This window comes from Carcharhinus amblyrhynchos, chromosome 26, assembly GCF_965287045.1.
Source record: "Carcharhinus amblyrhynchos chromosome 26, sCarAmb.v2.hapA, whole genome shotgun sequence".
In the NCBI taxonomy this organism is placed as follows: Eukaryota; Metazoa; Chordata; class Chondrichthyes; order Carcharhiniformes; family Carcharhinidae; genus Carcharhinus; species Carcharhinus amblyrhynchos.
Genome location: NC_137349.1, coordinates 36,111,027 through 36,126,327, shown reverse-complemented (window position 1 = coordinate 36,126,327; position 15,301 = coordinate 36,111,027). Strand labels below are relative to the sequence as shown.

The window sequence follows — 15,301 nt, the reverse complement described above, 5'->3', positions numbered from 1 at the left end:
GGGTCCTGCTGCTGTGAGGTTGCAATGCTAACCACTGTGCCACCAAGCTGCCCTAGCCTTTGATCTGCTCTTGCAGACACTCTATTTATATGGCAAGTCCAGTTCAGCTTCTGGTGAAGGGCAACCACTTGGATATTGATAGTGCAGGATACAGTGATGGTAATGCCACTGATTTCAAGGGGAGATGGTTAGATTCTCTCTTGTTGGAGGTGGTTATTGCCTGGCACTTGTGTTATTTGCCACATCAGCCAAAGCCTGGATTTTGACCAGGTCTTGTTGCACATGCACCCAGACTGCCACAGTATCTGAGGAGTCACTAACAGTGCTGAAATGATAATGACCCGGAACTCACTGTTTACAGGGTGGTACAAGCGGAGGTGATGAATAATTTCAAAAAGGAAATTGCAAGGGCAATTGAGGGAAATGAAGGCTGACGAGGTCAGCGCAGGGGATGGGACATTTAATTGCTCTACAGACAGCTGGAATGGACACGGTGGCCAAATGGCCTCCTGTGCTGTAATGAAGACCTGGACCTTCTAATGGCACGTGACCATTTCAGGGTGGGACTCCGGTAAAGTCAAATGAGACAACACAGGGCTCTTCAGCAAATCTCCACATCATAACTGGCCTCTCAGTTTCTACCAGGTTTTCTCTCCCAGAACCTCTTTGTGGTCTGAATTATTCTGCCGGAAACACAACCACCAGTTTCAAACGGAAGGGAAATTGGCTAAATGCAGGTGTATGGAGGTGGGATTCTAGATCACAGATACATCCACTATGCTGAAACTGCAGTTTCTGAGGGTCTTCCTCACTCCCACGTTCCGCTCCCTTTTTGCATCGCAGGCACGAGTTCTGAACCCCTCCAATTGTCCCATTAGCACCATCAGAGGAAGAGCCCACTCTCATTTAGCTGCACATGAGTCAAATGTCCCTGAGTCACTGATCTTTAATCAGCCAGGCTGCAGGAATCTTCATTTAGGAATCCTCAGCTGGAGTGCTCTTGTTCATATCGACTCTGGGGAGAGACAGAGGCCTCCCAAAAGTTGCCTGTCAGCTCCCCCTGCTGTCACATCAGATACCATGACAAAACAGCTGGATCGGGTGAGTTGGAAAGGTTTACCTCAGTGCACCAGACCACTGAGATGCTTATTTCTCCAACAACACCAGGTTTGGGCAGTATGGTAGCACAGTGGCTAGCACTGCTGCCTCAAGCTCCAGAGAACTGCATTCAATTCCAAGCTTGGGACACTGTCTATGTGGAGTTTGATGTGGAGATGCCGGCGTTGGACTGGGGTAAACACAGTAAAAAGTCTGACAACACCAGATTTAAGTCCAACCAATTTATTTGATAGTAAACTCACAAGCTTTCGTGGTTTCCCTCTTCTTCAGGTGAATGGAGAGTTCTGGCCTCAGACAGAGCATACAACAGCACAGACAGTGTACAGATTACTGATTAGAATGCAAATCTTTACACCTAACCTGCTGTTCAAGTCCTAAAGTGGCCGACAATGTGAGTGGAAGGAGCACTGATGGTATGTGGAGTTTGCACATTCTCTCCGGGTACTCCAGTTTCCTCCCACACTCCAAAGATGTGCAGGTTAGGTGCATTGGCCTTGTTAAATTACCCATTAATGTCCCAGGATGTGGAGGTTTAAGGGATTAGCAAATGTGGGGGTCATGGGGATAGGGCCTGGGTGGGATTGTTGTTGGTGCAGACTCGATGGGCTAAATGTCCTCCTTCTGCACTGTAGGGATTCTAGGATTCTAAAGTCCAACAGGTTTATTTGGAATCACGAGCTTTTGGAGTGCTGCTCCTTCAACGGGTGAGTGAACCTGTTGGACTTTAACCTGGTATTGTGAGACTTCTTACTGTGCCCACCCCTGTCCAACGCCAGCATCTCCACATCGTATTTCTCTAACAGTCAACATCTTTGAAGGATGTATCAGGTAAAATCTAACGTCTATCACCACTATCTCAGTGTCTCCCTGACTGTGAAGGCTTGTGCGATGATTAGATACTGGGGATCAGTCCTGTGAATCAAGTGGGACGTAGTCTTGTGAGAAGAGGTTGAACAACTGGGAGGCGAGAAGTTGCTGGGACAATCCAGATGAGTGATATCAGGTCTAGCCGAGAAAGAGAGCTGAAATCCCGTGAGGAAAACGAGAGTTATAGAAGATTTTGTAACAATCACATCTGTTGCCGTGGTAACTGCCGGGAGCGCAATCGTGGTGTTTGTCAGTGATGTCTGCATCAAAAAAGAATGAAACTGCACTAACATAAACCGAATATTAATACTGGCAGCTCAGTGAAAGGGCAATAGAGCCATCAAACTCGGGCAAATATGGTTAATAAGGTGCTTCCTCCATGGGCTGACAAATCTTCTAATGGTCCTTTATTGAGTATTTCTTTATGTCTACATAATTTAAGCAACAGGCGAAGCCTATATTTATCCAAAAATCACGTATTTTGCCTTGATTCATCAGGATGGCAAGGGAGAAGCGAGTGGAAAACACTGAGCAGTGAATGGGCGCACATCAGCAAAATTATACGCGCATCTTTAATGGGCGCTGACTATCTGTTCCAGGGTATAGTGATGATATCAGTGGCACTGATGTCATGTTCCAGTGTAATTTTTTAAAATATTCATTCAAGAGACATGGGCTTCGCTGGCCAGCAGTTATTGCCCACCCCTTAGTTGCCCGAATTAACCACATTGTTGCAGCTCTGGAGTCACACGTAGGCCAGACCAGGTAAGGACGGCAGATTTCCTTCCCTGAAGGACATTAATGACCCAGCTGGGTTTTTCTTAAAATTTAACGGTCATCAGCAGATTCTTAATTCCAGATATTTTTTATTGTATTCAAATTCCATCTGCCATGGCAGGATTTGAATCCAGGTCCCCAGAACATTGGCTGAGTTTCTGGATTAATAAGTCTAGTGAAAATACCGTTAGGCCATCGCGAGATACGAAGCATTTCATAACTCTGTGATCACTGCCATCTAGGTAGCGTGATCGGGTGTTGGCATGTGTGCCATTAAAATGTGTAGTTTGTGCTGTAGTTTATCCATTCATTCATGTTTACCCCATGCTAATTTTGTATGTTACCAGTATTAGATAATACTGACTGTTGTACAGTAAAATCTCTTCTGCTTGTTTGAAAGTGGTACTTTGTACCTAGATTCCAAAGGTGCGTAAACCCCATCTATGTTGAGTGCAGCTCACAAGACATTTTGTTGACTGTTACCCACATACAGAGTTGCCACATTCTGCTGATTTCCATCCACATCTTTTTTTCTTACCAGTATGACTGCGACACGCAGATAAATCAAAGGCAAGTGAAGTCAGGTACATGCTGATTGCGCACATTGACCGTGAGCCGTGCACTCCCTCTGTGTCTAAAGTGTAAATATTTATTTTGTTTCTACCATTTGAAGTTAGTGATAGATCTATTAATGTATAAATTATTAAACATTTTCTGTAACTCGTTATGAAATATTCAGCACATATTAAATGCATTTAATCTTATTTATGGTCATGGTTAGTAAACAACCCCAATTTCAATCTTGTGGCCCATTGAGATGGAGGGTCACTCATGCAGCCCACTCACTAGCCTAGGTTGCCCACCCCTGCTATATTCTCTTAATAAGTAACTTGGATTTCAACTTTCATCTACTTTTACATCAAAAGTTACTGGTCCCTAACCAGATCTTAACAGATTTGAAAGTTTGCCCAGGGATTATAACAACATAACGAGCTGGATAGATAAACGGGTGCAAGTAAATGAAGTACACTTGGATTGCCAAAGACATTTGATACAGATAAAAGATTAGGGGAGGTGATGGCCTAGTGCTATTATCAATAGACTACTGATCCAGAAACTCAGCTAATGTTCTGGGGACCTAGGTTCAAATCCTTCCATGGCAGACAGTGGAATTTAAATTCAAATTTTAAAAATCTGGAATTAAAAACTATTGGTGACCATGAAGGCATTGTTGGAAAAACCCATCTGGTTCATTAATGTCCTGTAGGGAAGGAAATCTGCCATCCTGATCTGGCCTACATGGGACTCCAAAGCCACAGCCAGAGTGTTGAGACAACTATAGTGCTGACTCTTATCTGCCCTCAGGCAAATAGGGATGGGCAATAAATGCTGGCCAGCCAGCAATACCCATGACCCACAAATGAATAATGAACAAGGGCTAATGGAGTTTGGGATACTAACTTGCAGATAGAGAATTGCTTAATTTGATCTGTTTATTGTCACATATATTAACACAGAGAAAAGTATTGTTTCTTGCACATTATACAGGGCATATCATTCATAGAGAAGAAAATGAGAGTGCAGGATGTAGTGTTAATCATAACTAGGGTGTAAAAAAGATCACCTTAATGCCAGGTAAATCCATTCAAAAATCTGACAGCAACAGGGAAGAAGCTGTTCTTGAGTCATTTGTACTTGATCGCAGACTTTTGTGTTTTTTTCCTGACTGAAGGTGGAGGAAGAGGGAATGTCCAGGGTACGTGGGGTCCTTAATTATGCTGCTGCTTTGGCAAGGCAGTGGGAAGTATACACAGTCAATGGACAGGAGGCTGATTTGCGTGATGAATTGGGCTACATTCACGACCTTTTGTAGTTTCTTGCAGTCTCAAGCAGAGCAGGAACTATACCAAGCTAACGATACAACCAGAGAGAATGCTTTCTGTGGTGCTTTTGTAAAAGTTGGTGAGTTGTAGCTGACATGCCAGATTTCCTTAGTCTTCTGAGAAAGTAGAGGCATTGGTGGGCTTTCTTAGCTATAGTGTCTGCATGGGGAGAACCTGGACAGGTTGTTGGTGATCTGGACACTTTAAAACATGAAGCTTTCAATCTTACTTCGTCCCTATTGATATAGAGAGGGGCATGTTCTCCTGAAGTCGATGACAATCTTCTTCGTTTTGTTGACAGCAAGGGAGAGATTACTGTTGCTGCATCAGTTCACCAGATTCTCTAACTCATTCCTGTACTCTGTCTCGTCATTGTTTGAGATCTGACCTACTATGGTGTTGTCATCAGCAAACTTGAAAATAAGAGTTGGGGGGGGGGGGGGGGGTGGAATTTGGCCGTGGTCATTGGTGTATAAGTATAGTAGGGGACTGAGAACACAGCCTTCTGAGGCACCAGTGTAGAGGATGATCGTGGAGGTGTTGCCTATCCTTACCGATAGTGGTCTTGTGGGTTAGGAAGTTCAGGATCTAGTCACAGCAGGAGGAACTGAGGCCCAGACCATGGAGTTTGGAAATGAACAGGAAGCAGAGAATGTGGATTTAAAGGGTATTTTCAAGTTAGCAAATTGTAATTAGCGGAATATCTCAAGGATGAGCTGTTTGGAATCTATAATTACTGGTTGGCTCATCACAAAGCAGCGTAAACCAGGTCTACAGAAGAATAAGAGGATATCTCCTGGAAGCATACAAGATTCTGAAGGGGTGTAAAAGGGTAAACACTGATAGGTTGTTTCTTTTGGCCAGGAATCTAGAACACAAGAGCGTTGTTTCAGGATCTGGGGCTGATCATTTAGTAGAGATCAGGAAAAAAGTTCTTCACTTGTAGGGTTGGGAATCTTTGGAATTCTCTACCCTCCCCTCCCAGTGTTGATGTTCCATTATATGAGAATGTTCAAGGCTGAGAAGACAGGTTTTAGATCTTAGGGGACCGAGGGATATGGGGAACAGTTGGGAAAATATAGTTGAGTCAAATTAGCCATGATTGTGCTGAATTGCAAAGTAGGCCCAAGGGCTAAATGGTCCATTTCTGATCATATATTTTACGTTCTTATGCTTCATAGCTAGATCACATTCTTACCTTTATTTTCCTCCCACAACAATCAGTCTTTTCCAACACCTTTCCCTTAAGGCTTCAGCACACTCCCTTGTCCAAGTTATGCTGACGTGCCTCAGGGCTCTTCTCAGCTGTATCATTGTACTCTTTGCTATGGAAGCCTCCAGTCTTCATGTATAAATCCAATATGCAAACCATGGGTGCAAAAAAAATGTCAAATCCAAAACCCATCTCATGCTCGATAGTGACTTTGTTTCAAGCAGGGATACTGAATAGATTAGAAGCAATGGCTGAGTATGTTCTCCAGTCTTTGTACAACTGCTCCCTCAATCCACTTAAATTGGGCTGACTAAAACCAAGATCTTTCCGCTCTAGCAGGGATGGGGGAGGGGGGGTGTCAGTCGCAGGGGACAAAACGTTTTCAAAAAATGGCAAACCAACCAAAAGGGATAATTCTTCTGGAGTTGTGATCCGGAATGAGTGCCTGAAAGAGTACAGTTACTAACTTTCAAGAGGCATAAATGTGAAAAAAGAATTCTGTAGGGCTGAGAGGCAAGGGCAGGAAAGTATTGAGATGTTCTTTGAGAGAAGCTGGCACACACACAAACTAGTCATCTTCTGTAGCACTTTTCTCATATTAATTCAGCTCCCACAGTATAATGTTCTTATAAAGCAGGGCTGGGATTCTCCCAAAAAAATTCTAAGCGCCAAATTTGTGTGAGAACAGGAGTAATTCCCGGTGTATTTTTAAGCGTGATTTTCAAAATGAATCTCCCACTCTGCGCGCTGCTGAGTGCCCTAGTGAGATTCACATTAATTCCCACTGGAGAGGTCGGCAGGAGAGTGCTGATCGGCCACTGCGTATGCGCCAATCTGTCAGCGTGGACATACGCAGTAGCACCACACTGCCAGCCTCCCAATCGTGGCCAGCCCCTTAACTCTGGCTTAGTGACCCCCGCCCCCCCATATCACTGGCCTCCCAGCCACCTCTGGGCCCGCCCCAACCCCTCTCGATCTGCCAATCCTCACCCATCCCATAACCAGCCTCTTCCCTCCATATGCCATGGAGCACTATGCAGACTGACAGTGGGTCCCTCCCCCACCAATCACCCCCTTAGCACTGCCAGGGGGCCAAGCTGGTAAAGCCCAGGGCCAAACCCCTTACCCCCCACCCCGATCTTCTGGGGGGCCTCTCTTCACTTTAGTGAGGTCGGGCTGCCAGCTCCCCATTAGTGGCAGGGGGAAGAGGAGAGGCTAGCAGGCTCAGAGACTTCAGTTCCAGGCCTGCTAATAAGATTTAAACAATTATAATATTTAAATTAGTTCCACTGCAATTTCCAGAAATCCAGGGCTTGGTGAAACAGAGACCGTGGTGCCCAGCGGGGAGCCTGCTAATTGGCCTCCCAGCCCACTGCGCTGCTAGAGCAGTGCAGTAAACTGGGCGCATCTGACCCCCCCCCTCTCCCCCCACACACAGATGTCAAACACCGATCAAGATTATCTGGTGTTAGGTTGGACTTTTTAAACAGATGTGGGAGGAGCCTGGATACCCAAACCAAACAGAGGAAGGCACGGAAATTTTTCCAAACCATAACTTTATTTGTTGTGATGGTACACTGGTACTTTATGCAGTGCTGGAGGAAGCCATTGTGGAACGTCTGGGCTTTGGGGTGGTCCCTTCACGGAATCCATTCCTGCAAACAAGACAGCAGGGAGGTGGTAAGGACTGTGTAATAATCAATAGCAAAGATTTCAAACAAGTGCAAGTTCCCAGGATGCCTCCCTGAAAGCACCTGAACAATCTCAACAGATAGTGCTCTCACTGTGGCACAGTGGTTAGCACTGCTGCCTCACAGCGCCAGGGACCCAGGTTCAATTGCTTGCTTGGATCACTGTCTATGTGGAGTCTGTACGTTCTTCCCGTGTCTGCATGGGTTTCCTCCTATAGTCCAAAGGTGCACTGGTTAGGTGCATTGGCCATGCTAAACTCTCCCTCAGGCACCAAATATGGCAACTAGGGGATTTTCACAGTAACTGCATTGCAATGTTAATATAAGCCTAATTGTGACTAATAAATAAATCAACTTTAAATAAGAACAAATTCTCTCCATAGACATCTCATGCATTAATCACATTACTACATTCTCTTAAACTCACAGCACCACTTTACTCTTCTGCAGGAATCATTGTATCTAGTCTATCACCAAATGCAGCTTAATCTTTCCTCAATCATCCTCTCATACGGTGAGTAGATTCCACTATTTTTTCTGCCACTAAGTGAAGGTCTACAGTTCTGAGTAATTTTGACAAACCTGATTAGTCACATTTTCAAATAAAAAAATAAAAGTAGTGAACAGAGGAATGTCTATGGATAATATTTATATAAACTTGCATAAGATATTTGACTTAGTTGCTCATAATCAATTGCTAGCTGAAGTTGAAGCTCATGGAATTGAAGACAACTTATTGTCCTGGTGAGACAATTGCCAGAATGGCCATACAGAGAGGGGTCATCAGGTATTTGAATTGGTACGGTGTGACTATTGGTGCCTTGCCAGGATCTGTGCCTGCATCTCACCCATTCATCATGTATTAATAACTTAGTTGATGAAGACTGAAAGCTGCTAATTCTATCTTGCTGATGACAAAGATAGATGGTATTGTAAGCAATGTAGATGAAAGTATAAAATTATGAAGCTACTAACAGGTTAAGGCAATGAACAAAACTGTGGCAAATGAATTAGAATATAGACAAATGTAAGGTCAGCTAATTTGGATCCAAGAACAGGGCACACTGTATATGATGAAAAACTAAACATTGGAGGGCCAAACAGATTTCCAAATATAAGGATCATCAAGCTGCAATTAACAGATACAGAAAGTAATCAAAAATGCTCATGGAATGCTGACTTTTACATCTAGGGGACAAGCATACAAATCACAATTCAGCTATTCAAATCCCTGGGCAGATCACACCTGCAATATTGTGAGCAGTTCTGGGCTGGGCATCACACCTCAGGAAAGAAATACTGGCCTTGGAAAGAGTGCAGAGTGGATTAACCAGAGTGATACTTGGATTCCAAGGGTTAAATTACGAGGAGATATTTAAAAAAACTAATGATGAATTAGAATTTAAATGGTTAAGGTGTGATTTCATCAAGGTTAAGCTATTGCAGAGAACAGGTAAGAGTAGAAACTAATTTCACTATTGGGGAATACAGCGTGAGATGCCATAGTCTAAAAATTAAAGCCAGGCTTCTCAGGACAATCAACGGGTGGTAGAAAATTGGAACTTTCACCCTCCAACTGCAACTGATGTCAGATCAACTGTTACCCTTTAAACGGATACTGATAGATTTTTGTGGATCAAAGGTATGAAAGAATTCAGGAGAAAGGCAGATTTATGGAGTTAGGTCACAGATCAGCCATGAACTCAATGAATAAAAGAAAAAGCTCAACTGGGCTAAACTGACCACTCCCTGTTCTAGTCCTATCTTTTTTCACCATCTGTCCACTGGTTCCCTGGCACCATTCCTTCCAATAATTTACTTTATATTTTCACAATACTGTCTCTCCCATCACTCGTTAATACACGCAGATGCAATCCATCTGGATTGATGCTGAAATTAAGCCATTCAACCAATAGCCACAATGGTGTTAGTTTTATATGTCCAAGCTTCATGGCCTCTACTGCCAGGAAACCCCTAAGGCTCCCAAATTGCCCCAGTTTTTGCATCGTGGCACTTTGGAACATGCCAAGGACCTGATAGGTGCAAAGCTCGTCTTCCTTTAACCAAAAGTATTTTGTATGAAAGTATATCAATAATAAGGGCTTTAAAATGGGGTAAAAGCACAGCCAGATCCAAATTATAACTTACTTGCTAACTTGGTCACTTGAAGATTAAATTTGACTTCAAATCCATGGATGCAAACAATATGGATTTTATATTATAAACACAACTTTAAGAGACAGTAGAAAACACCAAACCAAGACCACAGCACCATCATTGAGAGCAATCAACACATGCCACATTTACACAGTTCCGTTGTGAATATTGACACAGGAATTTAGAATGGAAAAATTGATAAAATGTGACAAGAGGGAATAATATTTAAAAAACAGGAAACACCCAAGTATTAGATATGTTTCTAAACTGTCTGTCTGCACTCATAACACCCACAATTTTAATCTCAAATTTGGACTACGTTGCATGAGGCATTTTGGTTGATCTTTGTGCCCCCACTCCAGGCCATTCCCCAAGTCAAATCTGAAGAAGCACTGCAATATATTACTCCTGTTTTATGGCCTTAAAACATATTCTAAAGGCTATGTTGCAGTGAAATTGATGCCAAATTCCAGGTTAGGTTGACTGGCCGTGCAAATTGCCCCTTAGTGTCAGGGAGAATAGCAGGTAAAGACATGATGTCTCGGTGGGATCACTGCCAGTCCAGGCTTGGTGGGCCCAATGGCCTCCATCTGCACTGTAGAGATTCTATGATTCTAACTGTGCATGCACTAGTGTCTGCAGTATAGACATATGCACAATTGTTCCTGCAACCTTTCTGACTGGCAGCAGAAATTACAGCGTATTCTAAATACTTCCAGAATTCCAGAAACCTCCAAACTAATTTGATTTGGGATATTGAAAATGCAACAGTGGGTTAGATTCAAACTAGATTTCAGAGAATGGAGTCAGTCTTTGACCCAGCCACACCAAGATATACCATTCTAGCTATGACTGTAACATGACATTCTGCACTCTCTCATTTCCTTCTCTACATACTAATACATGTGACATAATAAATCAAATCAAACACTGCCCCTTCCCACATACACACCGCCAACACACTGCCCCTTCCTGGGTACACCCCCCCCCCCAACACACTGCCCCTTCCCAGGTACACACCCCCAACACACTGTTCCTTCCTGAGTACACAGCCCAACACATAACCCTTTCCCAGGTACACACCCCAACTAGATTGATCCTGCCCCCAACATCTCCACTTCTAGATACAGTCCCCCCACTCACTGCACAACATCCAGGGCATGCAACATCTCCAACACCACCTCCTCTCAGGGATATTTCCTAACAGGGCTTTCTAACAGCCTGTTACAATTTTCTTTCATCTGATGGAAAAGTAGACTTTTGATCATAACCACTGGTTCAGTGATCAAGCACTTTTACACTGCTCCCATGATCATTATGAGTAGCTTCTGTCACTGCATCCCTTACCTGAATCGACGGTACACCACCTTCAGGTGCCTCATGCGGCCTGTACCAGTTGTGTTTCTCCTTTTGGCCTTAGCACTCCAGTTATCTGCAGAAAAGTCAGAAAGATCAGAAGTGCCAGCTTTCAAATTAAACAAGTCCAAGCAGTGGAATTATCCACCAGGTCCATATAACCAAGCATCAGTTACAAAGCTTACTCCAGGTGTCAAACAATTAAAAGCAGCAGGAACAGTGTGATGTGACTAGGGAGGAGTTAGAATGACGGTTGACACTTGAGATTTTCAAATTCCTGAAGAACAAGTCAAACAGCCACACTTTGTCTGGTCAAATTATCAGGCACAAATGGAAGATAAGTATAGAGCATTTTTTTTTGCAATGATTGGTTATGAATGTGTACCCATTGCTGAAGCAGAGCACGCAAATTTCTTTAAAAGGTGATTACGCTGTTGATTGGGAAAGAGTGAGGGATTAGGATGCCATAAAGAGTGAAATCAGACCAAGTGATTTATTTGCAGAAAAATACCTGCATGAATTTGATTGGCGAAATGATCTGTGTGCTACAACTATCCTATTAATAACAAACATTTCAGATGCTCGACTTCTAAAGCAACAAAGCTATCAGTGGGTTACTATAAGCACTAATTCCAAACCATCTCGCCCTCATATCTCATTTTGGAAAAGATGGCAGCCATCTACTGATCCTCAACCCAAACGTCTAATTATAGCAATCAGGTGAAATGTAGCAAACTTCAACAATTGAACAAAGGACATCACAAACGAACCAAATCCTACCTTTACCTGATAGTCAACCACACCACCTTACATAAACCTTTGACACTACCCAAAAGCTCAATTCAGTACAACTAGTTTGTATCAGCTGCTACGAAATCTTTGTAGATACTGCACCCGTTCCCTAATGGCTTAACAGTTGCAAGTTGTAGACGGACTCACACACCTTATAATCCAAAGTAAATAGCAAAATTTATTTAAACCAGGCAGGCTCCAGGAACCTAGGGATTCCTGTTGAAGCAGGCATTTCGGACAACCAGGATAGACTCAAACTGCAGGAATATACAAAGAACCGGCCAATGCTCAGTGCCACAGCTCATGCTCAAAGACAGGCAACTTTCACGCCGTGGTACTAGAATTACATTCCAGCAAGAGTGAAGAATACATTTGTATCAAGGGTGTTAGGTCCTTCGGGCCATGGCTACCCCCAGTCAGTTCTACTCAATGTGGAGACACTTACACTTCCTCTTTCTCTTGGCAGGGTAGGCACATTTACCACAGGTTGATTTCTGCAGGTGAAATGCTTTAGCCCCACATCGCCGGCAAAGAGTGTGGGTCTTGTTCCGCCTCTTACCAAATGACGATGTTCCCTTCGTCTGAAAAAGAATAAAGGCAATGAATTACTAAAAGTCTCACCAAACTGTTTCTGAATGATTCAATCTCTTCATGTCCTCCCATCCCTACTGGTGTTTTAAGGAAGAGGAGTGGGAGAGCAATTAACTCCAGCTAATCCAACCTGAAGGCCAAGTCAAGCCAGATGAAAACAAACAGCTGTTAACATCTTAAAACTCTTAACATGAACAGCACAGGACCAAAAGGAGTGACAAAGACTCCAGCTAAACACAGCTCTCCCAGCACCACATTTATGGTGCTTCTCCATGGCGTACGCTGCGCAAACATAAAACGACCATGGAATGGGCTGCACACTCAGGCCATTCAACCTGTTTCATACCAGTGCTTAGGCTATACCTAACTATTTCATCTAACCCTATTAGCATATTCATTTCTTGATCATATAGCCTTCTAGGTTTGTCCCTTAATTGCATTGATGCTACTAATGATGGCTATCATATAACACTGTATTTATACCCAATAAACTACTTTCTAGTTAAAAACAGAAAATACTTGGAAGTATTCAACAATTCAGGCCATGCCTGTGCAGAAAGAGAGAGAAATATTTCATGTGAATGAACTTTAATCGCATTATTATTTTGGTGTTGTGCCAGTGACCTGTGGTCAGTGAAGATGTCAGAAACATCTTCTCATACTTCATTTAAAACTGGTTGATGTGGTCTATCCTGTACACTGTGAATGCGACTGAATTGAAGTCAGTTTTTCATATAACCAATATATTTGATGGATGTTGTGTGTATAATTTTAATTTTAAAATAGACCTGGAGTCAGAGGACTGGGGGGGGGGGGGGGGGAGTGAGTCAAATTTATTTGCTTTCAACAGAATAATTGGTACATCAGAAGTGATCAGAAACAAACATGAAACCAAAATCTTACTTCCACCCACAATCCTGTACTTTTAACAATGTTGTATAAAGTGTCAAGAAACAAGAACATGCTTTATTAGGTACCCCTAAGAAGGCTCCTTTCAGATGCTCGTGTTTATCATGATCACAGCATCCTGAACATGCCCTCCACACTGACAAGTTGGGCTGTGCTATAACATCCCTATTACAGACTTCAACTCTAATGAGCATGACAAAAACAAACAAACTAAAAGGAGGAAAAGCTAAGTCCTTAACCAATAAATGAAAGAAATGGGCTGAATGGTCTACTCCTATTATGTTCTCCAGATTGATCAAGATCTGTACAAAACTAAACAGGTTTAGAATCTGGTCACCAAAGCAAAATAAGGCAAAGGCTGGAAATCTTAATATGAACAGAAAATGCTGGAAATAGTCTGGCTAAGCAGTAGCTGTAGAGAGAGTAGTTAGTATCTCAGGTGTGTGATCTATCAAACTGAAGGGTTAACTCCTGCTCCCTTCTCTACAGATACTGCCTGGCACTGAGTATTTCCAGCATTTTGTGTTTTCGTTTGGGATAGTGTTGTTAGGGTGTAATGCATTAACTTGGGGAAGACAGCGAGGGAATTGTTAAGTGAAGGGCAGGCAGCGAGTACATCAGAGCAAACCTGCCCCAAGACACTGAGCCCTGGAGAGATCGCTGTCTCCAGCCTGGGGAAACTACTACAATCGCCAGTCAGTCTCGTAAGCCCAGAAAGGGGCACAAGCCGAACATCCTCATCGCTCCTTGCGGATCGCTGCCTGCCAGAAGGCACTAGGCCGCACTCAGGCCCCGAGTGCAGGCGTCAGCTGCAGCGATGGGGCGACGAAGGCCTACATCCTTCGCCTAACTTCATTTTCCACCGCCAGGGCCCGGGATATCGGTGCGGGACAGCAGCTGGAGGAGCGTCGAGTTAATCCCCAGCGGCGACCTGGTGTGCACGGACCGGGCGGGAGAGGATGGACACGGATTGTCTCTGGGCTTCCTCCCCGCTGCCTCACTCACCATTCTCACTGCGCGCTCGAGAGACCGGAAGTGGGCCCAGGCACCCTTCTTATTGCCCGGTCCCGGAAGCACTTGCTGGCGGTGTCTGACCTTTGAGGCGGTCCGGCTTCCAATCCGTCCCCCGCACAACCCCAGACTCAAATAATAGTTCCCATCCATTCATTTTTCTGACTCAAAATCATGGGGAGAGATTGAACGATCTGTAACTTTGCAGAATTTGTTTTTAGATTTGACAGATAGAATTAGAAACTTAAAAATACACCAAATACAACACTTGTCCATGATTATTAAATTTCTGATTTAGACAATAAAGTACAGGAACAGAATTAGGCCTTTCGGCCCATAGAATCTATTCCGCCATTCGATCATGGTTGATAAGTTTCTCAACCCCATTCTCCTGCCTTTCTCCTGTAACGTTTGATCCCTTTACCAATCAAGAACCTATATATATCTGTCTTAAATATAGTCAATGACCCGGCCTCCAAAGCTTGCTGTGGCAATGAATTCCACAGCTTCACCACCCTCTGGCTGAAGAAATTCCTCCTCATCTCTGTTTTAAAGGGTCATCCCTTTACTCTGAGGCTGTACCCTCAGGTCCCAGTTTCTCCTATTAATGGAACTACCTCCACTCTATCCAGGCCTTTCAGTATTCCGTAAGTTCCAGTTGAGATGAAAGATCAGCAACCTGAAACATTAGATCTGTTTCTCTGACAGATGCTGCCTAAATTTTATCGTGATTTTTCTGTTTTTATTTCAGATTTCCAAATTCTTAGATCTACCAAGCGTACGTTGTGTCGTTCTTGGAACTCATGTATAATGAGATGATTAGCACAGCCAGAAGGAGGACCCAGATTCAATTCTGGCCTCGGGTCTCTGTCTGTGTGGGGTTTGCACATTCTCCCTGTGTCTCCGTGGGTTTCCTTTGGGTGCTCTGGTTTCCT

The 15,301-nt window shown here is 43.6% G+C and overlaps 1 protein-coding gene across 1 annotated transcript; it reads right to left on the bottom strand.

Moving 5' to 3' along the window:
* Window positions 1-7,396: 7,396 nt before the first annotated feature.
* On the bottom strand, window positions 7,397-14,451 carry rpl37 (ribosomal protein L37). Its single transcript, XM_080212948.1, has 4 exons — window positions 14,361-14,451; window positions 12,301-12,436; window positions 11,055-11,139; window positions 7,397-7,514 (listed from the first exon to the last, which is right to left on the bottom strand). Exons 1-4 carry the CDS (start codon window positions 14,361-14,363, stop codon window positions 7,445-7,447), a joined length of 294 nt encoding a protein of 97 aa, XP_080069074.1. The 5' UTR covers window positions 14,364-14,451; the 3' UTR covers window positions 7,397-7,444.
* Window positions 14,452-15,301: the final 850 nt, after the last annotated feature.